The sequence below is a fragment of the Leucoraja erinacea genome, chromosome 1 (assembly GCF_028641065.1).
Source record: "Leucoraja erinacea ecotype New England chromosome 1, Leri_hhj_1, whole genome shotgun sequence".
NCBI classification, from domain to species: domain Eukaryota; kingdom Metazoa; phylum Chordata; class Chondrichthyes; order Rajiformes; family Rajidae; genus Leucoraja; species Leucoraja erinaceus.
In genome coordinates this window covers 161,545,300-161,571,203 of record NC_073377.1, presented here as the reverse complement: position 1 = coordinate 161,571,203, position 25,904 = coordinate 161,545,300, and the positions used below count along the sequence as shown (strand labels likewise).

At 42.4% G+C, this 25,904-nt stretch overlaps 2 protein-coding genes across 2 annotated transcripts; one reads left to right on the top strand and one right to left on the bottom strand.

Moving 5' to 3' along the window:
- Positions 1-1,164: 1,164 nt before the first annotated feature.
- Positions 1,165-6,606, top strand: LOC129704137 (interleukin-8-like). The gene is made up of 4 exons (XM_055647051.1): positions 1,165-1,287; positions 4,238-4,373; positions 4,723-4,806; positions 5,516-6,606. The coding sequence occupies exons 1-4, from the start codon at positions 1,224-1,226 to the stop codon at positions 5,520-5,522; spliced, it is 291 nt and encodes a 96-aa protein (XP_055503026.1). The 5' UTR covers positions 1,165-1,223; the 3' UTR covers positions 5,523-6,606.
- Positions 6,607-10,924: 4,318 nt separating this feature from the next.
- Positions 10,925-22,914, bottom strand: LOC129704131 (alveolar macrophage chemotactic factor-like). Its single transcript, XM_055647038.1, has 4 exons — positions 22,749-22,914; positions 16,666-16,798; positions 14,355-14,449; positions 10,925-11,112 (listed from the first exon to the last, which is right to left on the bottom strand). The coding sequence occupies exons 1-3, from the start codon at positions 22,810-22,812 to the stop codon at positions 14,359-14,361; spliced, it is 288 nt and encodes a 95-aa protein (XP_055503013.1). The 5' UTR covers positions 22,813-22,914; the 3' UTR covers positions 10,925-11,112; positions 14,355-14,358.
- Positions 22,915-25,904: the final 2,990 nt, after the last annotated feature.

Below are 25,904 nucleotides of genomic sequence, written 5' to 3'. Positions count from 1 at the left end.
CTACATCTTGGCAGGACAAATCAAAATAGGATGTGCATGGTAAATGGTAGCGAATTGAGGAATGCAGTTGAACAGAGGGATCTAGGAATAACTGTGCATAGTTCCCTGAAGGTGGAATCTCACGTAGATAGGGTGGTAAAGAAAGCTTATGGTGTGCTAGCCTTTATAAATCAGAGCATTGAGTATAGAAGTTGGGATGTAATGTTAAAATTGTACAAGGCATTGGTGAGACCAATTCTGGAGTATGGTGTACAATTTTGGTTGCCCAATTATAGGAAGGATGTCAACAAAATAGAGAGAGTACAGAGGAGATTTACTAGAATGTTGCCTGGGTTTCAGCAACTAAGTTACAGAGAAAGGTTGAACAAGTTAGGTCTTTATTCTTTGGAGCGCAGAAGGATAAGGGGGGACTGATAGAGGTCTTTAAAATGATGAGAGGGATAGACAGAGTTGATGTGGACAAGCTTTTCCCTTTGAGAATAGGGAAGATTCAAACAAGAGGACATGACTTCAGAATTAAGGGACAGAAGTTTAGGGGTAATATGAGGGGGAACTTCTTTACTCAGAGAGTGGTAGCGGTGTGGAATGAGCTTCCAGTGGAAGTGGTGGAGGCAGGTTCATTTTTATAATTTAAAAATAAATTGGATAGGTATATGGATGGGAAGGGAATGGAGGGTTATGGTCTGAGTGCAGTTAGATGGGACTAGGGGAGAATACGTGTTCGGCACGGACTTGTAGGGCCGAGATGGCCTGTTTCCATGCTGTAATTGTTATATGGTTATATGGTTATAAAAACAAATGCCTGTAGTTCAATAAAAATGAATATTATTTCATTGCTTTAACTCTAAATACGCTGGAGCGTAACATGAATGTTTCAAAGCAAAACTAGTATTTTTAGCAATGGATATTTAAAACCATATCAATAAAAATTCAGGACAATTTAGAGTTCACGTGAATAATCTTGAGGGGAAACTATCAAATTATCCAAACACCTTTTTTTTCTTGAGTCGAAGCATCCTGCTGTGAAAGCATTGACTCATTCTCAGCCCATCATCTGTAATAATATTTCGTAATGTTCGGGCAAATTTTCAATGATATCATCTCACAAGTTCGTAACAAGGTTCCGACTATAAGTAGAGAGCCTTAACCATAACGGTTAGAAGCACCTTCAGCAGCTCAAGAGAAGTGAGCAGAATAGTTGGAAAATTGTTGAAGCAAAGAAAATGAACAGCCAAATTCTCCTCACCAGCCTGACCCTGTTTGTACTCTATGTGGCATCTACACAAGGTAAGCAATTACCTGGCTTTATCTTTAAACAGCAATGTGCAGAATTTACAATGTTGTGAAAACAGTTAAAATTGTTTATTTAATACATTTAATAACAGTTACTATAACTATATGACTCCAAAGTGTTTTTATAAGAATTTAATTTTGACACAAACATCAAAATATATTAACCCTTTAAGATACAATAATATTTATTAATACTTGACTGCATTTGCAGTTTATAATATAGTAGACAAAGTTCACAGATAGACTCAAATAACACAGATAATGTGTAACACGCAGCTATTGCAGTTAAAACACAGATTACGGGAAACTTTTCGAGGTCTGTTAAGTAGTTTGAAATGTGAATTGGATTTAGATCATTTACTACTGACTGATTCAGCTATAATTACATAATTGTAGGACCACTATAACCACAGTTCTGCTTTGGTTCAAGGAAGATGCTCCATGCTTCCTGTTCCAGGCGATAGTGGATGCATTAGTAATAATCTTTCAATACTCATTAGATTCTGGAGTAGTTCCTGAAGATTGGCGGGTGGCAAACGTAACCCCACTTTTTAAGAAGGGAGGAGGAAAAACGGGGAATTACAGACCCAATTAGTCAACTCGGTAGTTTGCTAGAGTCGATGAGATGGATAGCAGCACATTTGGAAAGTGGTGAAATCATTGGACAAAGTCAGCATGGATTTACGAAAGGTAAATCATGTCTGACGAATCTTATAGAATTTTTTCGAGGATGTAACTAGTAGCGTGGATAGGGGAGAACCAGTGGATGTGGTGTATCTAGACTTCCAGAAGGCTTTCGACAAGGTCCCACATAAGAGGTTAGTATACAAACTTAAAGTACACGGCATTGGGGGTTCAGTATTGATGTGGATAGAGAACTGGCTGGCAAACAGGAAGCAAAGAGTAGGAGTAAACGGGTCCTTTTCACAATGGCAGGCAGTGACTAGTGGGGTACCGCAAGGCTCAGTGCTGGGACCTCAGCTATTTACAATATATATTAATGATCTGGATGAGGGAATTGAAGGCAATATCTCCAAGTTTGCGGATGACACTAATCTGGGGGGCAATGTTAGCTGTGAGGAGGATGCTAGGAGACTGCAAGGTGACTTGGATAGGCTGGGTGAGTGGGCAAATGTTTGGCAGATGCAGTATAATGTGGATAAATGTGAGGTTATCCATTTTGGTGCAAAAACAGGAAAGCAGACTATTATCTAAATGGTGGCCGACTAGGAAAAGGGGAGATGCAGCGAGACCTGGGTGTCATGGTACACCAGTCATTGAACGTATGCATGCAGGTGCAGCAGGCAGTGAAGAAAGCGAATGGTATGTTAGCTTTCATAGCGAAAGGATTTGAGTATAGGAGCAGGGAGGTTGACTGCAGTTGTACATCAACCAACCTGGAGTATTGCGTACAGTTTTGGTCTCCAAATCTGAGGAAGGACATTATTGCCATTTAGGGAGTGCAGAGAAGGTTCACCAGACTGATTCCTGGGATGTCAGGACTGGGATGTCAGGACTGTTTATGAAGAAAGACTGGATAGACTTGGTTTATACTCTCTAGAATTTAGGAGATTGAGAGGGGATCTTATAGAAACTTACAAAATTCTTAAGGGGTTGGACAGGCTAGATGCAGGAAGATTGCTCCCGATGTTGGGGAAGTCCAGGACAAGGGGTCACAGCTTAAGGATAAGGGGGGAAATCCTTTCGAGATGAGAAGAACTTTTTTCACACAGAGAGTGGTGAATCTCTGGAACTCTCTGCCGCAGAGGGTAGTCAAGGCCAGTTCATTGGCTATATTTAAGAGGGAGTTAGATGTGGCCCTTGTGGCTAAGGGGGATCAGAGGGTATGGAGAGAAGGCAGGTACGGGATACTGAGTTGGATGATCAGCCATGATCATATTGAATGGCGGTGCAGGCTCGAAGGGCCGAATGGCCTACTCCTGCACCTAATTTCTATGATTAAAATCTGTTACTGCTATTCTCCCCGCAAGGCCCCTTGTGTTGAGATAACACAATTAATTGTAAAGTTATGTCATGGCCTTAGTCAAATTAATTAACAGGCCTACTATCCAGTCGCTGCACAGTGGGCAGTTTGGAGCCATTAGTGCAGAAGAATATATTGACTAGGATCAAGGGTTAGATCAATCGGCATCCAGAAAATACTGCACATAAAGATTGTTGAGGGTGTCAAAGGTCAATCATCTCTGCCTCAGGGCTGGGCAGTGTCCGAGCCCCAATTATTTTCAGTTGTTCCATGGATGACCATCCTTCCATAATGAGGTTGGATGTGGAGATGCTTGATGCTGATGGCATAATGCATCATTATTCCATTCACAACTCCTCAGCAAATGAATCCATCCAGGTCTCATGTGCAGGGAGGCTTAGAAATGATTTAGACACGGGTTGATAAGTAGTAAGTAAAACCCATACCACAAAAGTAGCAGCCAATGACTATCTCCAAAGATAGACACAAAAAGCTGGAGTAACTCAGCAGGTCAGAGAGCATCTCAGGAGAAAAGGAATAGGTGACTTTATAGGTCAAGACCCTTCTTCAGACCCTCTCCAACAAGAGGGTCTATATCCAACTATCTCCAACAAGACAAAACCTAACCACCTGCCCTTAGCATTCAACGGCAGGAAGAGGGAAGGAGGTACTAAACACACCAACTTCTAATCCAAAGGCAGGAATACCCACAACAGCATCATTTGTTTTCTCATTGCCGTACATCAGGGGATATGGGCTTTGGTTTTCCAAAGTGTGAATCTGATTTTATGGTACGAGGTATCTAGATAAATTATAGGCCTTGTTGTAGACTGATAACTTAAGGAGCCTCCTTGTAGTGGTGACATAATTTCCCCCAAAAGGTAAATATGAATATATAAGGAATAAGATTAAAATTTCAAGCGACATATATAAAATGTTTACAATTTGTTCCTTCCACAGCTGCATCTATTGGAAATTCAAAAGTGAGTCTTCGCTGCCAGTGCATCAATACACACTCCAAATTCATCCATCCCAGGCGCATGGAGAATCTTAAAATTATTCCAAGTGGTCCACACTGCTCACAAGTTGAAATCATGTAAGTTTTAATTAGTAGGACGGAATTGCAGATGTAGGTTTAAATTGAAAATAGACACAAAAAGCTGGACTAACTCAGTGGGTCAGGCAGCATCTCTGGAGAAAGGAATAGGTTACATTTTGGGTCGAGACCTTTCCTCGGTCTGAAGAAGGACCCGAAACAAAACCTATTCTTTTTCTCCAGAGATGCTGCCTGATCCGGTGAGTTACTCCAGCTTTGTGTGTCTATCTTAAATTGTAATTAGAGTGGTTATTAATAAACTTAGTTTATGTGAATAATATCTGCACAGTATTCATGGTGCATTATTATATTTTTAATTGAAATAATTGTAATCTTTTACTTCCTTCAGTGCAATCCTTAAAAATGGTTCCTTGGTGTGTTTGAATCCTCAAGCTGTTTGGGTGAAAAAAATCATTGCCATGATGACCAATAGGTAAGTTTCAGACCTTACTTTCTACTAAAAGCTTTGCACTCAGGAGGTGATGGGTATATGGAGTGAGCTGCTGGAGGAGATAGTTGAGACAGGTTTATTAACAACATTTAAAGGACATTTGGACTGGTACATGGATGGGAAAGAGTTAGAAGGATATGGGCCAAATATGGGCAAATGGGATGATCTTAGATGGGGTATCTTGGTCACCATGGATAAGTTGGGATGAAGGGCCTGTTTCCATGCTGATTATCTCTGTGTCACTCTGTGATTCTAAAACATAGGCTACAACAGGGGATAAGAAGAGACCAGAAATAAGGATTGAATTTAGTTAACTAACTCTTGCAGGTACAATGTCGAAATCATAGGAAAGAAAAACATAACATTTGCAGAATGGCTTTTTTACTTTCTCCATCTGGAAGGTTGCCTGAATTTTACACAAACAACATTGAAACTGGGAATAAATGTTAAACACATGTGTTCCAGCAAATGGTCCCTATGTGTCAGGCAGGACATGTATTTCATTGAGGCAGGACATTTATTTCACGGAGCAGAAACATTATCAATTGAATTCACGAAGAAGGTTAGGAAAACGGAAAAAGGCAAAATGAAGTGAGGATGTATTTATAACCTATATAAAATTGGTTTAGAAAACCAGGATTGAAGTATCATTATATCTAATAATTTTCATAATTTTTTATATTCTCTACAGTTCTTAGACGACTAATGAAGCTCGCTCTTCAAAGATCAAAGGCTGAATGTCAAGTGTGTTATGCTCATTCGAAGTCGAGATTCTGGACCAGCTCAGGAATGTACTTTTATACTCAGGCCTGTCACGGATTTACATCGGCCTGTGAAAGAATGGCTCGTTTAAAACAGTGTTCATCTTTTTCTTACTAATTAGGACACTCAGACTATCTACACCATTTGTTTGCTATCTCTAATCTGAGGTTTTGTAACTTAATATGTATTTATGTATTAAATTATTTGAGACATTGACTGCTTGAAAACTGAAAGTGGCACCTTGTAAAGGATCTGTAGTGCGAAATTAGTTGGAAATGGATTAACTGTGGAAAAACAATGTGGTTTCTCCATGAGTGTGATAATCCCTGCTTACGTGTTGGCAAGAGATGAATGAAAACTCAGGACACAGGTGTTCCCTTTGTTGAGGTTTCATTTGTCCATGTAGTGGCATCCAGAGCTTACACATGGACTATGCCGTTAAATACCTGGAGTATTTTTTATTCTGTTATCGCACTGGCAGTTGCTAAATGTCAAGTTATGGTTCTGCAGAATTTGGCAGAAAAGGAATTGTAAATTCAGCAAAGGACCATGCCAGTAACGGCATTGATTTTTATTGTAATTTGTTCCACTTGCACTTAATTTATTTGCCCTTAATATTTATAAAACGCCTTAATTATGTGTATTTATGTCTTCCTGTGAAAGTAATTAATTGTTTTGATGTTATTTAAATCTGTATTTGTGCAATTGATCTGTAACTTTCTTTTGTGGTAAATGAGTATTGTGAAATATTGGAGCCAAAAACAAACTGCTGGAGGAACTGAGAGGATCAGGCAGCAGGAGGGTGGTCAATGTTTTCTATCCAAGCTCCACATCAGGATTGGAGCAGGGTCTTGACCCCAGGAGTCAACCATCCCTTTGCTCCACACATTCTGTCTGGCCTTTTAAACTCCTCCGGCAGTTCTTTTATTCTAGATTAAAGTAACTGCTGTCTCTTGTGTGTCTATTGTGAAATATTTGTATTTGGATAAATGAAGAATTATTTTCTATCTTTATTAAAAAATATTAAACCTACCAGTCTAGAAATTCTGTTGTGCCACACAACATTTGTATGCACCATGTGGGCGATGTTTATCATAAATATATTGTGTTTGTTTAAGATGTTTCTACAAGTTCAATCCCTGTCCTCCATTGATGTGTTACATGTGGAAATGGAAGATCCAATCTCCCCATGGCCTTGTGTTAGGAAATACTGATGTCTCTAGATCATTCACATCCCATTAGTTCAGTAAATGTTCTAGTATTTTAGAAATATCACATCCAATATAATGACGGAGATGTCTGAGAGAATCATCACCACAATTTCCATCTAGATTCTTGCACATGATTTCAGTTTTGTCCTCTGACACAGTTGAATATCCCTTGAGACAAAACGCAAAAGGTGGGGACATTGATTGGAAACACTAATTGTCAATCACATTGGTATTGGATCAGTGTGAGCTGTGATAGTTGCCACTGAATAACCTCCAGTTCCATGCTGCATGTTCCCAATCAAATGCAGAGGACTGGATCATCCTTATCCTTTCATTCTTATCCTTGACACAGTTGCACAGCAGGTAGTACTGCTCGCTCACACTGCCAAAGACTTGGGTTCGATCCTGACCTCGGGTGCTGCCTGTGTGAAGTTTACATGTTCTTTCTGTGACCATGTGGGATTCCTCCAGGTACTCCGGTTTCCTCCCACATTCCAAAGACGTGCAAGTTTATAAGTTTATTGAACTATGTAAATTGCCCCTGGTGAGTGTGGAGTGAATGAGAGAGTGCGATAATATGGAACTACTATGAATGAGTGATCGATGGTCTGTATGGACTGAGGCCAAAGGGTCTGTTTCTACATTGTATCTCTAAAGTAATCTAAGACTATTTGGTCCCAGTATTCACAGATAAGGCTGTTGGTTATATTTGTCGCCAACTGCTTGCTGGGTAATGGACAGCTGTCAGGTAACCTGATTTGAGTTAGACTGCCTGTCACAGGCACAAGATTCAGATGAAACATTACATTTTATGCATGTCCCTCTATTGAAAATGGCCCAATACATGACCCTCTCATTCGGGCTGGAATGAATAACCTTTGCCATTTTACAATGGACTGTACAGTTCAACCGATACAGTTGCAGAAATGGCTGCCATAAGCCTGTATTATTGAAGCAATTAGCATCTTGCAGAGATTGGATTGTTGTTCACTATGATTGCAATCTTGGAGCGGAGACGTTATTCTGTGGGGCTTGCTACATGGTGCGACTCATAGGATAGTTGTTTGTGATAAGTCAGGGGACTGTGTCTCTGTGAAGTCAAGTACAAAGACTTTTATAGAGTAGCTGTGAACGGTGATGTGTCCGCCAGCTCCACTGCAATTTAACCCCTGAACCCAGGTGGTTCAAAGGGCACCTATCACCCTATATAGATAAGGAAGCTTGTTTTCCAGCAGTTTATTCTGTTTAAAAGTTCTGTGTGAATGCCCAGTGTCTTTTGTCTACATCATGTTCACTCTTCAGTCTTTTAGTTACAGTTTCATTTAAGGTAGACACAAATGCTGGAGTAACATAGCAGATGAGGCAGCATCTATGGAGAGAAGGAATTGGCAATGTTTCGGGCCTTCTTAAGACTCATAGTTTATTTGCCTTGTTAGTTATGATGTGTTCAGTTTTTAGTTAGGGTCTCCAGATACTGTATCTTTGAATGCTTTGCTCTTATACCATATACTAATTGTGCTTGAATAAAATGTTTAAAAAAGCCAGGACTGGAGTCGGTAAAACATTGAGAAGTCAGTAATCCAACATAGAGATATAATTGTCATCACCTATTCCATAAATGCCAGAGTTCACTTCGATATACCTGAATCCAAGGGGATGTCCACACTGCCCTTTTTACATTTCTCTTCTTCAGCAGCCATGGGTAGGTTTAGATCACATGTGCAATGTCCAAGCAGTGGAAGGCAGATGCTCATCATGCAGATTTCCTGTAATAAAATGCTTATGGGAGGTCCATGTGAGTGAGAAAGATGTACATTGTTGGGTTTTACTTGAGTCCAATGTTTTCAGTGACTGCCTCCATTCATACCTTTAGTTAACATCTCCATGTGATCCAGTCTATCTGGGAGCAACTCAGTACCCCTGAGTTATCAAAAGGTTACCTTATCCTTTGATTCTTCCAGGTCAGCAATAAAATGCGTTTATCTTGCTCTTTCCCTTATTAATATCATTTCAATAAATTGGTCATTCAACTCAGATGAGTTCCAGTCAGTAGCCCCATAATGAAGTGGCATCATTCAAAAGCACACTTATCTACCTTTGGTGTATAAGTTTAGTCAGCAATATTTTCCATACGGTCTTTATTTAAACCTTAAAATCAGACTAATGTTCTTTGTGAATGCATCAAATTTAAACCCATTTTATGAAACTTTGGATTTGGTGGAATAATTTCCCAGTTGTGATTGAGAAAAATCATTTCTGTTGCAAGCATGTCTGAAATGTTACATCTCGAAGATATGAGATTCGTCCTAGCAGGAAAATGGGAACAATTCTTAAAGATATGGTCTCCTTTCATCGATTTATTACAAGTATAATATGGTGCAACATAACTCGGGAAATTAACCGTTTCAGAACTGGATGAAGGATGCGGAAAGATATGAAGTAGGTATATTCCTTCTCTTTTCTGTTCTGGTTTTTCCCCCCCCTTTTTTTTGTTTTTCCTTCCTGAGTTTCTCTTTTTTTCTACATCTCTATGGGCTCTTTCCCTCTATCTATCCACAAACTAATAATTGTTAACTTCTGGGGCCTGCACAACAATACTCTCCTTAATCTTTTCTTTTCTCTTTTTTTCTTGCTTCTGTTATTTTTCCACTGTTAAATTTAAAACAAGAAGTCGTACATGAAATGTATTATGTTATACCCCACGGCTTTTCCGACTGTACATTGCTTCTAATGAAAATATTTTTTAAAATAAATAAATAAAAACATTTTATGAAACATTGGATTTGGTGGAATAATTTCCCAGTTGTGATTGAGAAAATATCATTTCTGTTGCACCTTTACGCTCACAATTACCAAATATTACATTTAAATCACACAAAAAAAAAACAATGTTTCCTGATATATTATACATTGATTCATATTTCCTATTCCTAAACTAAAAGCATCTTCCCCAACTGAAACTCCATTCCTGGCATTCAACATCCCCGCAGAATGCATTTCTCTTTGCCCTCTTTGCAACAAAGATCTGATCACAACCTGGGCGCCGAAGCATCTTTCACTCTGTTTTTTTTTATTTTGAAATTTGGAAAATGTTACCAATTTTCTGTCGGGCAAAGTTTCCATTCCACAGTCACAGCGCTGAATCTGCAGATTTGCCGAGAAATCTTGAATTCTTGCAGCTGTTGGATCCCTTGTTACATCTCTTGAGGTTCAAAAACCATTTATCAACTATTTCAAAGAACAGAAACGGGCTGTTTCAGTTCCCGGGGTTTTAAATGATCATTGACAAGAAATATCCATTTAAAACCAAACGATGAACAAAAGCACTACTCAGTGAAAAGAGTTATCTTTGCTGCAGGCTTATCCACACTGGCAGCAACTATCTTTAATCATACTTTATTGAACCTCATCGTTACATCATGCAACAAGTTTTTCACTGTACCTTGGAATGCATGACAATAATCAACTGATCTAAGTGAGGGATCAGGGTGTTGCCTCCAGCATCTTCAAGGTCGGGTGCGTGAGGCATCCCCAGGACACAGAGGCAGTGGGGTGAGGAGAGGGCCATTGGGCTGTGGGCCTGCAGCAAACTGGGGTTTACCTGAAATTCCCTGGATCTGGGGCACTCCAGTACATCCACCTTGTGGACCAAATCTGGAGTTTGGAATTTGGACTTTAACTTTCTAAATAGCACCAAAATATGGAGACTGTGTATTTGTGGGTTGTGGGCCCATGACAATAAAGAACCATTGAACCATTATTGAGATAGAGTTATTGAGCATTACAATATGGAAACAGGCCCTTTGGTCCACTGACTCCATGCTGACCACCACTTTTACACTAATGTCATCAAACTTTATTCTCTCTATGTATTATCATCAATTCCCCCCAGATTTTTAAACTGATACTACCTTGAGAGTATGGACCCAAAGCTGGAAAGTACAGCTGGACTAGAATGCTGTTATGCAGACAATTGACTCATTGTGAACCATAGATCGCTAAGAATCGTTGATTTCAGTTAACTGATTTAAGAATAACATAATTGTTCCGAAATGCTTGTACATAATCAAATTTACACAATGCTGGGTATATTTTAAAGAGACATAAATGAAGACACTACTCAGATACACATGTGATTATATTGTTTAGTATACTTCAACTGAAAATAAATCAATTGGCTGATGAGGATTGAAGCAAGGACGTGCTACAGGTAGAGGCTGGGTACTTTCAGTACGCATGCTGGGGTTGGAGGTTGGCGCAGGCAAGGATTTTCCAAATTGTGCACGTCTCTGATGTCGTACGTATCCAGAGTCACCTCCATGTTCAGGAAACAAATGAATGTTTAAACAAATGATCATTTTTACATTAATTCATCAAACAGAAGTATTTCAGAACAAAGAGCAAAGAAGCAGCAATGTTTCCTATCTTCCAGTAGATAATGGTTAGAATACCTTCCACTTTACGTTTTAGATTAATAATTGCCCTAATAGCATACACAGAATTCCATACAGTACATAATCAGCACATAATCGCAAGAAGCCAAGTCCTTAAAGATCTGTAAGAAACTAAAACATCGAGGAAGGTTGTTTCATTTTATCTTAATTTATCCTTGGAGCTAAATTGTAGAGTGTGGCAGATTTGATGGCCTCGTTTCCAAAAGGCGCAGCAAAAAGTAGTGTTGCTTCACAGCTTCAGCAGCTTGGCCTTGACCCTCCCTCCTGGTGCTGTCTGTGTGGAGTTTGCACGTACTCCCTGAAACAGTGTGGGTTCTACCCACATACCCAAGATGAGCTGGTAGGTTGTGAATTGCCCGTAGTGTAAGTGGATGGCAACAGAACCAGGTGAATGGTTTATGGACAAGTGAGAGAGCATGAGCTAGCAGGAGAAATGGGATGATAAGATTGCTCTGAGAGCCAGCATAGTTTCAGGGTCAAATGACCTCTTTTAATATTATATATTAAATATCATAGAGCGTAGAACAATACAGTACAGGAACAGGTTGACAATGTTTGTGCTGAACATGATGCCAAGATAAAGCAATCCCCTCTGCCTGCATATCTCCTCATTCCCTGTATATATATGTGCCTATCTCAAAGCCTCTTAAATACCACTTTAGTATTTACCTCCACCACCATCAATGGCAGCACATTCCAAATACCCACTGTGTAAAAAAAAGTGCCCCGCTCATCTCCTTTAAACATTGTCCCTTTCTCCTTAAAGCTGCGCTCTCTGTTATTAGATAGGTTCTGACCCTGTTCATGCCACCTATGCCTCTCATAATTTTATCTACTTCTATAACGTTCCCCCTTAACCTTCGGCATTCCAGAAAAATACAATCCTAGTTTATCACGCCATTTATTTTGACTTTGCGTAAGAGACTTCCATAATCCTGTAGATGACAAGCAGCAGGAAAGAAAACAGCCCTCAGCACAATATCAATTGTTACAGTTTACACTTTGTGTCCACGGCCACCTCCCCCGATGGAAAATGAACCAGGAATGCACGAGGGAGTTTGCGCAGATGACAGCTGAGGGCCAGGAGAGCAGCACGTGAGATGCAGGTACCGAGCTGGTGGCCTGTGAGTTACCCCCAGAGCTCTTTTTTAGAGCGGGGCCCAGGGCGGAGCCGTGGGAAGATGCGCCGCCCCACCGCAGCAACGGGGAAACCTGTTCAAAATAAACATGGTAAACTGTGCAGGGTGTATTAACAGAGGCTTTGGTAGCAGTGAGCAGATGTGCATCAGCTGTAGGTTCGACCACCTCTTGCCTTCAGGAGCTAGACTGACTGATAATTCAAAACTCTGAAGGCAGGCAAGGAGTAGTGAATTTCACTGTTTCTTGCAAGCAGGCAAATATATTGTGAAGGTACACAAAAATGCTGGAGAAACTCAACGGGTGCAGCAGCATCTATGGAGCGAAGGAAATAGGCAACGTTTCGGGCCGAAACCCTTCTTCCTCAAACCCTTTTCCAGCATTTGCAGTTCCTTCTTGAAGACAAAAAAGTTTCATATTGTGAGTTAATGTTATAGTTTAGGTGCCCAGGGCCCTTGCATTATCAAAATGGAAAGGACTCAACCGTGGAAACCAAAATGGCCCACTGTGCCAAATCATCAAATGTCTGTGGAATCCTAACATAACTCTGCCTCAGAGGGTGGCGGTGGACTAACTCAGAGGCATCGGTTCTCTTCTTGGAAATGCTTTCAAAAGAGAGAGCTAGATAGGGCTCTTAAGACATAGCGGCATAAAATCAGGGGCTATATGGGTGTCGAGAGACAGGCAGGAACGGGGCTACTGATTGGGGATGGTCAGCCATGGTCACATTGAATGGCGGTGCTGGCTTGAAGGGCCGAATGGCCTACTCCTGCACCTATTGTCTATTGTCTATTGTCTAAATCTATGCCACCTGCTCACACTAGTTCTATATTATCCCAGTTTCTCATCCACTCTCTATGCATTCGGGGCAAATTACAATCAACGTACAAGTGGGACGTGGAGGAAACCACATCACCTGAAGGAAACCTACACGGTCACAGGGAGAATGTGCGAACTCCACCCAGACAACACCCAAGGTCAGGATCAAACCCGGATATCTAGTTCAGTGAGACAGCAGCTCTGCCAGCTGCACCACTGTGCTGCACCACTCTGCCAGCTGCACCACTGTGCTGCTTTTCTGCAAAGGACTGCAAGATAGTGTCGATCTCAAGAGAGTTTAATGTCATGCGTCCCTGACAGGACAATGAAATTCTTGCTTTGCTTCAGCACAACAGAACAGAGTAGGCATTGACTAAAGAACAGATCAGTGTGTCCATATACCATCATATAAATATATACACACATGAATAAATAAACTGATAAAGTGCAAATAGCAGATAATGGGCTGTTAAAGTTCAGAGTTTTATCCGAGCCGAGTGGCTGTGGGGAAGAAGCTGGTGGCTGTGGGGAAGTAGCTATTCCTGAACCTGGTTGTTGCAGTCTTCAAGCTCATGTACCTTCTACCTGAAGGTAGCGGGGAGACGAGTGTGTGGCCAGGATGGTGTGGGTCTCCACAAAGTACAGAGTGTGAGGAAACTGTGGGGTGACGTTCTGTGCAGAGAGTAATCTCACTCCATTTTTCTAGCCACAATTGCATGTATGTTTGTGCATTGTGCATTTCTGTACAATGTCACTTTATGTTGTTCTATATACCCAGAGGAACTATCTTAGTTTAGACTCTTTAGTTTACATATGCAGCGTGGAAACAGCCCACCGAGTCCATGACAACCACTGGTCACCCTACACTAGTCCCATGTTATCCCACTTTCACATTTTACACACTAGGGGCAATTTACAGATGCAAATTTACATACAAATTTGCATGTCCTTAGAATGTGGGAGGAAACCAGAGCACCCAGATGAAACCCACACGGTCACAGTGAAAACGTAGAAACTCTGCGGAGACAGCACCCGTAGTCAGGATCGAACCCAGGTCTCTGGCGCTGTGAGGCTGCAGTTCTACCACTGTGGCAATCTGCTATCCCACTCCCTCCTCTCTTAAACAAATACAGGAATGGAAACTTACCCAGCTATTTCTTTTCTAAAATCTTCTGAATCATTAGCATGACCCACGGGGCTTCAGGGTTTAGACAAACCTTCCTACCAATCTTGAGTGTGGCTCTGAAAAAGAATGATAAAATTAATTCAATCTCTCAGCTATCTACTTGCCCAATGTAACAGACTCAGCTCTATTCAACAGCCAAAAATCTGTAGCTTCCTTTTGCTTTGGTATTTTATTTCATTCTTCACATGTTCAAATTATAACGTTTTATTATAACATGTTATAACGTTTTAATGACCCCTGGCCACAAACTCTTTGAATCACTTCCCTCTGGAAGATGACACAAAGCTGCCACAGCCACACATAAAAACAGCTTTTTTTCCCCACGAGTAGTAGCTCGACTCAATAACCAAAAATCTGTAGCCTCCTTTCGCGTATTTAATTCACATTGATAATGTTTTATTATTGATGTTTAATGTTTTATGTGTCATTCTTAATGTATGTCATGTTGTCACTTGCGAGTGGAGCACCAAGGCAAATTCCTTGTATAATAATAATAATAATAATAAATTTTATTTGTGGGCGCCTTTCAAAAGTCTCAAGGACACCTTACAGGAATTTAACAAGAGTAAAAAACATATAATCGGAGTAAAATAAATAGTAAGGACATCACCAATACACAAATTAAAGACAGAATTCGATCCAAAGACAAAAAAATCAAAAACACAATGTGAAGAGAGAGCAGCGGCAGCTAAACCGCGCCAGCGTCCACTCTCCCTTCCGACAGCCATCTTGGACACAAACTAAAATAATCACTTCCACACAAAAATAATCCCCCCACAATGGTTACCACTGTGGGGGAAGGCACAATGTCCAGTCCCCATCCCTAGTTCACCAAAGGTCAGGCTTATTGAGGCCACCGCTATTGCCTCTATGGAGGCCCGATGTTCCTGGCCGTTCTAGCCGGGTGCTGTTGCCCCGGCGTCGGGAGAGTCCTCTCAGCGGATGGGCCACCTGGAACGGCCGCTTCCTTACCGGAGACCACGGCTTCCGAAGCCGACAAGGCCGCGCCGGTTTGGAGCTCCCAGGCTCCCGATGTTGAAGTCGGCGCCGCCCGCTCCGCTCCGCAGACTCGCAGCCCGGAGGTGTTGAACACGGCGGTCACAGCTCACCGGAGCTCCAGCGCGTCGATCCAGCGCGGCGACCCAGGCAAGGCATCGCCCGCTCCGCTCCGCGATAGCGCTCCAGCGCTGTGCCGCCACCGAAGCCGAGGTGCTGGGAGGTCCCCGCCAGGAAACGGCACTCCACGCCCGCTGGTAGGCCACGAGGACGGGCCGCCGGGGCAGCCCGGAGAAAAAGCCGCCTCACCGACCAGGGAGGGACCTAGAAATATAGTTACCCCCTTCCCCCCACATTAAATAGTTAATTTCTCCCACAAACAAAACACAGGACTCACTAGAACTACAAAAAAAAAAGTGTATGTGAACATTCTTGGCCAATAAACTTATTCATTCATTCATTTTTAATTGTCCACTGTATATCGTGTTGTTACTTGCGAACAAAGCACCAAGACAAATTCCTTGTATGTACAGTATACATACATGGCTAATAAAATTGATTCAATTCAATTAGATTCAATTTTTATTTAGCTTCTCTTTGCAACTATGAACTAATTAAGCATCACATTTTATATGCTGCCACAAAACAATTTACTTTTGATTTCAGCCATGGAATGAGCAGGTGGAGAAGAAAGTAAAAACAAGAAATGCTGGAAACATTCAGCATATTGGCTGCATTAGTGGAGAGAAACACATGTTTCAGATCAGGCACATTTCCGATTGAGAGAAATACATATTTTACATCAAGCGAAAGCTGAGCTAAACTTTGTTTCCTTTTTAGGTATTTGCAGCATTTTCTGTTTTCATTTCAGAGGCCGCGGTACTTTGCTGGTTCTGTGGTGGAGAAGGGGAGTTGTTTGTTCTTCACATTGTACAACAAAGGTAGCAGCGCAGGAGGCCACCATGTCAGTACCAGATATTTCCTCTGCCCAGATAGTTCCTGTCTCAGTTCAGTCCTGTAAATACTTATGTTCCTGGCCTCAACTCACTGGATTGTTGCTCATTTCACACTTGCGAATTCAGTAACCTCACAGACATTAAAAGGCTTCAAGCACAGCTTCAAATGATTAAGATTCCTACCCCCTACTTCCTTGTATTCTCATGACTGTTAACCTTGTCCTGAATCATTCCCCATTCCTCTCCCATGAATTATTCAATGGAGTACCCACAGAAGATGGTCAAACCAAGAATTTCTAAATCCAATCGTTGAGACTTACATTATTTCCACGTGTGAGCAATTAGGGCCACTTGGTATAAGTTCAAGGTCGCTCATTCGCTTTGGATGGATGAATTGCGAGGTATGATTGACGCAACGGCAGCGAGGATCCACTATCTCTATGAGATTTCCATCTGTACAAAGAAAATACAGTGAACCCTTGCAATTATGGGTCTCTACATGGCAACGGGGGACATGGTCAGTGGAAGGGAGTTTAAGGAGCATCTCCTGATGTGTCAGATTTCCAATCATTAGCATTTTCGAATAGTTAGAGAGCACATGACCTAGTTTCACCGCAACCAATTCACAGGTAGATTCCGTCAAACCTTAAATATCAAAAAACTGACATTTACGACAAAATATGAAATTTGATTGTGAAAAGTATTTTAAAAAAGCAGTCAGGTCAAGGCAGAGTGTTCAGTGGGTTGGTCCATCCTAAGATTGTGAAACTTCCAGTTTATTTTGGCTAGATTCATTCTTCAGAGTGAAAAATGCTTGTTCATTTGGTGCTGCTTGATTGACATATGTCAGGTTCAGTTAATATAGTCATCGCATCTGAACCATACTGCATTAAACATGTTGCTTTTTGCAACACCACCTCTATTGGAGTGAGCTTCATAACAATTCCTCCATCTGTGTGCTCATTTGCCTGCTGTACTCATAGAAACATAGAAAATAGGTGCAGGAGGAGGACATTCGGCACTTCGAGCCAGCACCGCCATTCATTGTGCATGGCTGATCGTCCCCTGCAATAACCCGTGCCTGCCTTCTCCCCATAGAAACAATAAAAAGAGAGCTCAGTGCAGGAGGAGGACATTCGGGGACACTTCGATATGTAAAAGTCAGCCAGCAAACAGAAAATAGGTGCGCCATTCATTGTGATCATGGCTGATCATCCCCTATCAATAACCCGTGCCTGCCTCCCCATATCCCTTGACTCCACTAGCCCCCTAAACCTCTATCTAACTCTCTCTTAAATCCATCCAGTGACTTGGCCTCCACTGCCCTCTGTGGCAGGGAATTCCATAAATTCACAACTCTCTGGGTGAAAACTTTTTCTCACCTCAGTCTTAAATGACCTCCCCTTTATTCTAAGACTGTGGCCCCTGGTTCTGGACTCGCCCAACATTGGGAACATTTTTCCTGCATCTAGCTTGTCCAGTCCTTTTATAATTTTATGTGTTTCTATAAGATTACCCCCTCATCCTTCTAAACTCCAGTGAATACAAGCCTAGTCTTTTCAACCTTTCCTCATATGACAGTCCCGCCATCCCAGGGATCAATCTCGTGAACCTACGCTGCACTGCCTCAATCACAAGGATGTCCTTCCTCAAATTAGGAGACCAAAACTGTACACAATACTCCAGATGTGGTCTCACCAGAGCCCTATACAACTGCGTAAGAACCTCTTTACTCCTATACTGAAATCCTCTTGTTATGAAGGCTAACATTCCATTAGCTTTCTTCACTGCCTGCTGTACCTGTAAGCCACCTTTCAGTGACCGGTGTACAAGGACGCCCAGGTCTCGCTGCACCTCCCCCTTCCCTAACCTAACCCCAGTACTCCCTGTATCCCATGATTGTGTGGCTGTGTACAATGCCAATGCTATCTTTAAGTTTGCTGATAAAGCTACGGTTGCCAGTCAGATCAACAGCAATCATGAGACAGAGTACAGGAAAGATATCAGAAACCTTGTGCCATGGCATAACAACAATCTACACCTTAATGTCAGCAAGATGGAAGAGTTGTTTGTTGACTGTAGGAAGCAGAGGTGGAGAGGGGGATATGGTGAACACCATCTTATCCTCATCACCAGAGTTGCTGTAAAGATGGCCAACAGCTTCAAGTTCCTAGGGATCCATATCACCAGCATCCTAATCTGGTCCTTCACACTGATATGGTGATCAGAAAAGTACATTCAGTCTGAAGAAGGGTTTTGGCCCGAAACGTCGCCTATTTCCTTCACTCCATAGATGCTGCTGCACCCGCTGTGTTTCTCCAGCACTTTTGTGTAAGTACATCCACATGTTGACTTTCTCAGGAGTCAGAGAAGATTTGGCATTTGCACGAGGATTCAGACAGGCAGCATCTCAGCCTGGAATGGAAACTGCTCTGGCCTTGACTGACTGGACCCGCAGAGAGTGGTGAACATGTCGCAGTGCATCACAGGCTCGTCACTTCCCTCCATCCAGTCTATCTTCACTGCCTGCTGCATCGGAAAGGTTGAAAGTATGCCTTAAATGTCAAGGATGCCTTTGACAATGTTCAGGATGCCTTTAACCCTGGCCATTCCCCTTTGTCTCTTCTACCTTCTGGTAGAAGTTAAGGAGCTGAAAGTGCAGATATCTAGAGATGAGCGATTATCAGACTACTGAACCAATCATAGAAACATAGAAGCATAGAAAATAGATGCAGGAGTAGGCCATTCGGCCCTTCGAGCCTGCACCGCCATTCAATATGATCATCGCTGATCATCCAACTCAGTATCCCGTACCTGCCTTCTCTCCATACCTTTAAACCACAAGGACCACATCTAACTCCCTCTTAAATATAGCCAATGAACTGGCCTCAACTACCTTCTGTGGCAGAGAGTTCCAGAGATTCACATGTGTGAAAAATGTTTTTCTCATCTCGGTCCTAAAGGATTTCCCCTTTATCCTTAAACTGTGACCCCTTGTCCTGGACTTCCCCAACATCGGGAACAATCTTCCTGCATCTAGCCTGTCCAACCCCTTAAGAATTTTGTACGTTTCTAAAAGATCCCCCCTCAATCTTCTAAATTCTAGCGAGTACAAGCTGAGTCTATCCAGTCTTTCTTCATGTGAAAGTCCTGACATCCCAGGAATCAGTCTGGTGAACCTTCTCTGCACTCCCTCTCTTTCATCTCATCTCTTTCATACTCCCATCCCAGAGGTGCTGAATTCTTACTTTAGTTCCGCCTCATTCAATAATTCTGTTATTGCACTTTAGTATTTATTTTTGCACGACTTCAGATTGAAATCTGTGCAGCATCCTGTTTTTTTGCACTCATCATTATATTTATTATTACTATATGTATTATGATTTCTCGATGACCTACAAGCAAACAAGGTGTTTCATTACATCCTGATGCACATGACAATAAATGAATCTGAATCTGAGATTTTTAAATGATATTCACCCATGGAACGCTGTTATAGCTATTTAGGTGAATGGGATAAATTTACTTGAAGTCCAGGAGAGGAACAGGCCGGTAATGCATGGCATTAACACACAGGGTTCATGGTATTCAGGGGTACCCTGTAAACCCACAGCAATTTCATTGCAGGAGGACACTATCAGGATAATCTGCAAGGAATTATTTTATATTTTTAATCCTGGACTTTCCAACCCTACTCAACACAGGGAAAGGACCTTTTAACGAATGCTGGGATTTTAACCTTTAACTTGGTTAAGTATTTGCTCCTAAATCCTCACCGCCAGTTTTCACAATTGTTCATTGTGTTTTGACATTAAGTTGAAACCACACTCGTGATTCAGCAGTCAAAGATGTGCAGCATTTTATGTTAGGTCAGCCATCGCCTGGAGTGGGTCTGATGCTCATCTCCTGCTCACCCCAAAGACCAGGAGTTGGGGGCCGGCAGATGCTGGACAAAGTTCCAGAAGGAGAAGGACCAGCGTGTCTAACCTTCAAGGCCGGCTCTGGAAGGTGGCCCCTGGGGCATTTCAAAGGGCGAAGGAGCGGAGAGGAGAGGGGAGGCTCGCTGGCGAGAAGCCACGGAGAGGGACCCAGGCAGTCAGCAAGAACAACTTCAAAAGGATTTGAGTATAGGAGCAGGGAGGTTCTACTGCAGTTGTACAGGGTCTTGGTGAGACCACACCTGGAGTATTGCGTACAGTTTTGGTCTCCAAATCTGAGGAAGGACATTATTGCCATAGAGGGAGTGCAGAGACGGTTCACCAGACTGATTCCTGGGATGTCAGGACTGTCTTATGAAGCAAGACTGGATAGACTTGGTTTATACTCTCTAGAATTTAGGAGATTGAGAGGGGATCTTATAAAAACTTACAAAATTTTTAAGGGGTTGGACAGGCTAGATGCAGGAAGATTGTTCCCGATGTTAGGGAAGTCCAGGACAAGGGGTCACAGCTTAAGGATAAGGGGGAAATCCTTTAAAACCGAGATGAGAAGAACTTTTTTCACACAGTGGTGAATCTCTGGAACTCTCTGCCACAGAGGGTAGTTGAGGCCAGTTCATTGGCTATATTTAAGAGGGAGTTACATGTGGCCCTTGTGGCTAAGGGGATTAGGGGGTATGGAGAGAAGGCAGGTACGGGATACTGAGTTGGATGATCAGCCATGATCATATTGAATGGCGGTGCAGGCTCGAAGGGCCGAATGGCCTACTCCTGCACCTAATTTCTATGTTCTATGTTTCTATGTTTCTAACAAGGAGGTACCTGGGCACCAGAACACTGAGCACAAGTAGGGACCCGGCGGGAGTGGGGGCCGCCGAGAACAACAAGACCATCGGGCCTCTATAAGTACTTTGTGGGCGTCAGTTACATGGTGACACTTTACGTACTTTGTATATTTAGTTTAGTTTAGTTTCGAGGTGTAACATGGGAACAGGCAGAGCTGCCAAGTTTTGTCAGAGCATTTCAGTATTCTAGTACCTGAAAATCAATATTTTGCTGAGGAAATCAGTACTTTTACACAGTGCCATTTTGCTGAAGAAAATGTTTTTTTTATGTGCAGTCATACTCATGTAACAGTACAAGAATGCATAACTTTGCTATCAATCAATTGACGTCTTCTACGCACCTTACTTGACAGTGCATTCATTGCCATCTCTTTGTATGCTGCTGTTTGAACGGCTGCTTCCTGCTTTTAGCACCAGATGATGTCGAAGCCATTTTGGAAGCCTCCCTCTTCCCCCCCCTTGCTCCCTCTCTCTCTCCCCCTCCCTCCCTCCCTCCCTTCATCCCTCTCTCCAACCCACTCGCCCTCCCTGCCTCTCCCTTTCCCTCCCACCCTCCTTTATGTCTCCCTCCCTCTCTTATTCCTCCCTCCCTCTCCCTCTCCCCTTCTCCCTCCCTCTTTCTCCCTCCCTCTTTCTCCCTCTCCATCCTCTCCCTCCTTCCCACCCCTCCCTCTCTACCCCTTGAGCCCACCCACCGTTCTGTAAAATCAAGGCCAGTCCCAATGGAACTGCAATCCCACAGGTAACCTTTCACCACTAGGCTTAGCCGGAATTCTACCACTGCCTGAAAAATAATCAGGTTCAACTTCCACTGAGAAAGAGAATTCTAAAGACTCATTGTTATATGAGAATTTTCCCGAACAGTCTGTGACCCATAGCGCTGTGGCCATAGCACTATGTTTAAAGCCCATAGCGCTGCAGCCAGTAACGCTATATTTAGAACCCATAGCGCTGCAGCCAGTAACGCTATATTTAGAACCCATAGCGCTGCAGCCAGTAACGCTATATTTAGAACCCACATCGCTTCATTTAAATTCACACACGTTAAACTGACAACGCTCTGTTTAAACCTGGAGCGGGACAGGCGGCGACTCTGGAGAGAAGGAATGGGTGACGTTTCTGGTCGAGACCCTTCTTCAGACTGAACTGAACTCCGTATTTAACAACACAAAATTGTACATCAGTATTCTAATCGCATTTCTGAACATAATTCGGAAAGTCCGTACTACTTGGCAGCTCTGAACAGGCCCTTCGGCCCACTGAGTCCGCACTGACCAGCGATCCCCGCACATTAACATTACCCTGCACACACTAGGGACAATTCTTGCATTTCTTGTACCAAGCCAATTAGCCTGTAAACCTGTACATCTTTGTAGTATGGGAGGAAACCGAAGATCTCGGAGAAAACCCATCGGTCATACATTGGCCATATCAACAACACATTGATACCTCTCTGTAGCATAAGACTATGGCAACAAGATCATAGTTCTATGTGTTAATTAAAGGTTCGATCACCATGCTGAAAAATAAAAAAGGATTCTGGTATGGACTCTGAGCCCATTACTATCTGACCAGACAGGAATTTAAACTGATAGCTAAAGTTACTGAGTCGTTGCTTACCTTCTGTCGATGACACGTACAGTACAAAGAAAGCCAGAGCAATAACAGAAACTTTGACCTTCATTTTGCTGTAGTTTTATGGTTCTTTTTTAATTGTCGCACAGCTGTTCTGCAGCAAACTCTCTCCCTCCGCACTGTTCGACTGTGATGTTTGAAGCCAAGTTTTTGGATTGAAAACAAGGAATTGTGCAATGTTAAAAACAACATTGACAAACATGAACTTTATTGTTTACCAGTGAAGTAAAAATTCATGCGTTGTAGCCAATGTGTAAACCAAACTCCGCTCCAATTTTCATTTCATGTCAGCTTGTCCACGTCGGAAAGATAAATTAAAATATAAATCATTGTTGAAACAGAATGAAACCACACAATGATGAGGTACAAAGGAATTGGGGGGGGGGGGTTTCCTGATACATGAAATACAATAACCTCGCCGGTGAATAATTAGGAAGATTAATATAATGTTGGACTTTACAGTAGGTGTGGAATTTTAAAACAGGGAAGTTTAGAACATAGAACTGGCACTTCGGTCCCCAATGTCTATGCAGAACTAGTTATATATTTATAGGATGCTGTTGAGGTCACATCAAGACTACTGTATATTGTTTCACTAATCATTTGTGGAAAATATTTGCACAGGAGGCAGGTTAGATAGGTTCCTGCATTTGACTCTTGAGAGAAGGGGTAGACATATGAAGAATAGCTGAAGAAGTTTGCTAACTCACTGAGTTCATCCCGCACTCTGTTTATTGTACTAGATTCCAACATTTGCTGCCTCTTTGGGCTTTGTGCTCCTCCTGCTCCTGTTCCTTTGCTTTTATAGTCGTAAGCCACAAGTAAGTCAGAAGAGGAAGCATTCCATAAAATTATGGCAAATAAATGTGAGGTTATCCATTTTGGTGGCAAAAACAGGAAAGCAGACTATTATCTAAATGGTGGCCGACTAGGAAAAGGGGAGATGCAGCGAGACCTGGGTGTCATGGTACACCAGTCATTAAAAGTAGGCATGCAGGTGCAGCAGGCAGTGAAGAAAGCGAATGGTATGTTAGCTTTCATAGCAAAAGGATTTGAGTATAGGAGCAGGGAGGTTCTACTGCAGTTGTACAGGGTCTTGGTGAGACCACACCTGGAGTATTGCGTACAGTTTTGGTCTCCAAATCTGAGGAAGGACATTATTGCCATAGAGGGAGTGCAGAGAAGGTTAACCAGACTGATTCCTGGGATGTCAGGACTGTCTTATGAAGAAAGACTGGATAGACTTGGTTTATACTCTCTAGAATTTAGGAGATTGAGAGGGATCTTATAGACATTTACAAAATTCTTAAGGGGTTGGACAGGCTAGATGCAGGAAGATTGCTCCCGATGTTGGGGAAGTCCAGGACAAGGGGTCACAGCTTAAGGATAAGGGGGAAATCCTTTAAAACCGAGATGAGAAGAACGTTTTTCACACAGAGAGTGGTGAATCTCTGGAACTCTCTGCCACAGAGGGTAGTCGAGGCCAGTTCATTGGCTATATTTAAGAGGGAGTTAGATGTGGCCCTTGTGGCTAAGGGGATCAGAGGGTATGGAGAGAAGGCAGGTACGGGATACTGAGTTGGATGATCAGCCATGATCATATTGAATGGCGGTGCAGGTTTGAAGGGCTGAATGGCCTACTCCTGCACCTAATTTCTATGTTTCTATGTTTTACCTCAATCTCACTCTCCTGCACTATTTTTTTTCAATACAAGCTGCACTCCTTCTCTGTCTCAAATACACAAGATGGCAGCATCCACATCCCTCTCACTGAGATGGGTGAAGATTCATTGTACTTTGGGTCAAGTAATTCCTTCTCATTTCAGTCCTTGGTGGTTGACTCCTTATTTTCAGACTAAGCTTAAGTTCTAAACATCCCTACAGAGAAGCAGCATCCTAGTCTGCTTCATCTTGTAAACTAGTTGCACGGTTCAATAAAATCTAGAGACCATTTGCTCAGTCTGCTTAATTTCTCCTCATGAGAAAACATCACCCCCAGGACTCAAAATTGCCCAAACTCTATTGCAGGGACATTCTTCCATAGATATGTAAAAGTCAGCTTAAACAAAGTGAAATATTTTAAATGTGGAAGATTACATAGAAAATAGGTGCAGGAGGCCATTCATTGTGATCATGGCTGATCATCCCCTGTCAATAACCCGTGCCTGCCTTCTCCCCATATCCCTTGACTCCACTAGCCCCTAGAGCTCTATCTAACTCTCTCTTAAATCCATCCAGTGAATTGGCCTCCACTGCCCTCTGTGTCAGGGAATTCCATAAATTCACAACTCTCTGGGTGAAAATGTTTTTTTCTCACCTCGGTCTTAAATGACCTCCCCTTTATTCTAAGACTGTGACCCCTGGTTCTGGACTCGCCCAACATTGGGAACATTTTTCCTGCATCTAGCTTCTCCAGTCCTTTTATAATTTTATATGTCTCTGTAAGATTCCCCCCTCATCCTTCTAAACTCCAGTGAATACAAGCCTAGTCTTTTCAATCTTACCTCATATGACAGTCCCGCCATCCCAGGGATCAATCTTGTGAACCTACGCTGCACTGCCTCAATCACAAGGATGTCCTTCCTCAAATTAGGTAGAAATGTTTCGGGATTTATCCATTTGCTAATTATTATTATCATCGATACAGTGTGAAAACGGGCCCTTCAGCCGACCAAGTCTGCACCAACCAGCAAACACCCCTTCACATTAGGTCTATCCCACATACTAGGGACAATGTATAGAAGCCAATTAATCTACAAACCTGCACGTCTTTGGGATGTGGGAGGAAACCGGAGCACCCGGAGAAAACCCACGAGATCACAGGGAGAACGTACAAACACGCAACAGAGGCCTTTCACTGTACCTCAGGACACGTGACAATAAACTAAACTCAACACCGTACAGATAGCACCCGAGGTCAGGATCAGACCTTGCGCTGTAAGGCAGCAACTCTACCGCTGTGCCACCGGGCCACCCAAACACTGTTAAACGAATTGCAGTAAATGTTTTTCAGTGAAGACCATAGTCAATTATGTCAAAAACTGTGCTAAACTGCAAGGAATGTGCTGAGTTAGAACATGTTCGAGGCTTGCCGACTGCAAGGGTCAGAAGGTTAGGCACAAGAAGAGCTGGAACATTACT

Excerpts from the sequence above, each read along its gene's own strand:
- LOC129704137 (XM_055647051.1), top strand. The coding sequence starts at position 1,224 with ATGAACAGCCAAATTCTCCTCACCAGCCTGACCCTGTTTGTACTCTAT. Across the intron at positions 1,288-4,237 it reads CTATGTGGCATCTACACAAG|CTGCATCTATTGGAAATTCA; the intron begins GTAAGCAATTAC and ends TTCCTTCCACAG. Across the intron at positions 4,374-4,722 it reads TGCTCACAAGTTGAAATCAT|TGCAATCCTTAAAAATGGTT; the intron begins GTAAGTTTTAAT and ends TACTTCCTTCAG.
- LOC129704131 (XM_055647038.1), bottom strand. The coding sequence starts at position 22,812 with ATGAAGGTCAAAGTTTCTGTTATTGCTCTGGCTTTCTTTGTACTGTAC. Across the intron at positions 16,799-22,748 it reads GTACGTGTCATCGACAGAAG|ATGGAAATCTCATAGAGATA; the intron begins GTAAGCAACGAC and ends TTCTTTGTACAG. Across the intron at positions 14,450-16,665 it reads TGCTCACACGTGGAAATAAT|AGCCACACTCAAGATTGGTA; the intron begins GTAAGTCTCAAC and ends ATTCTTTTTCAG.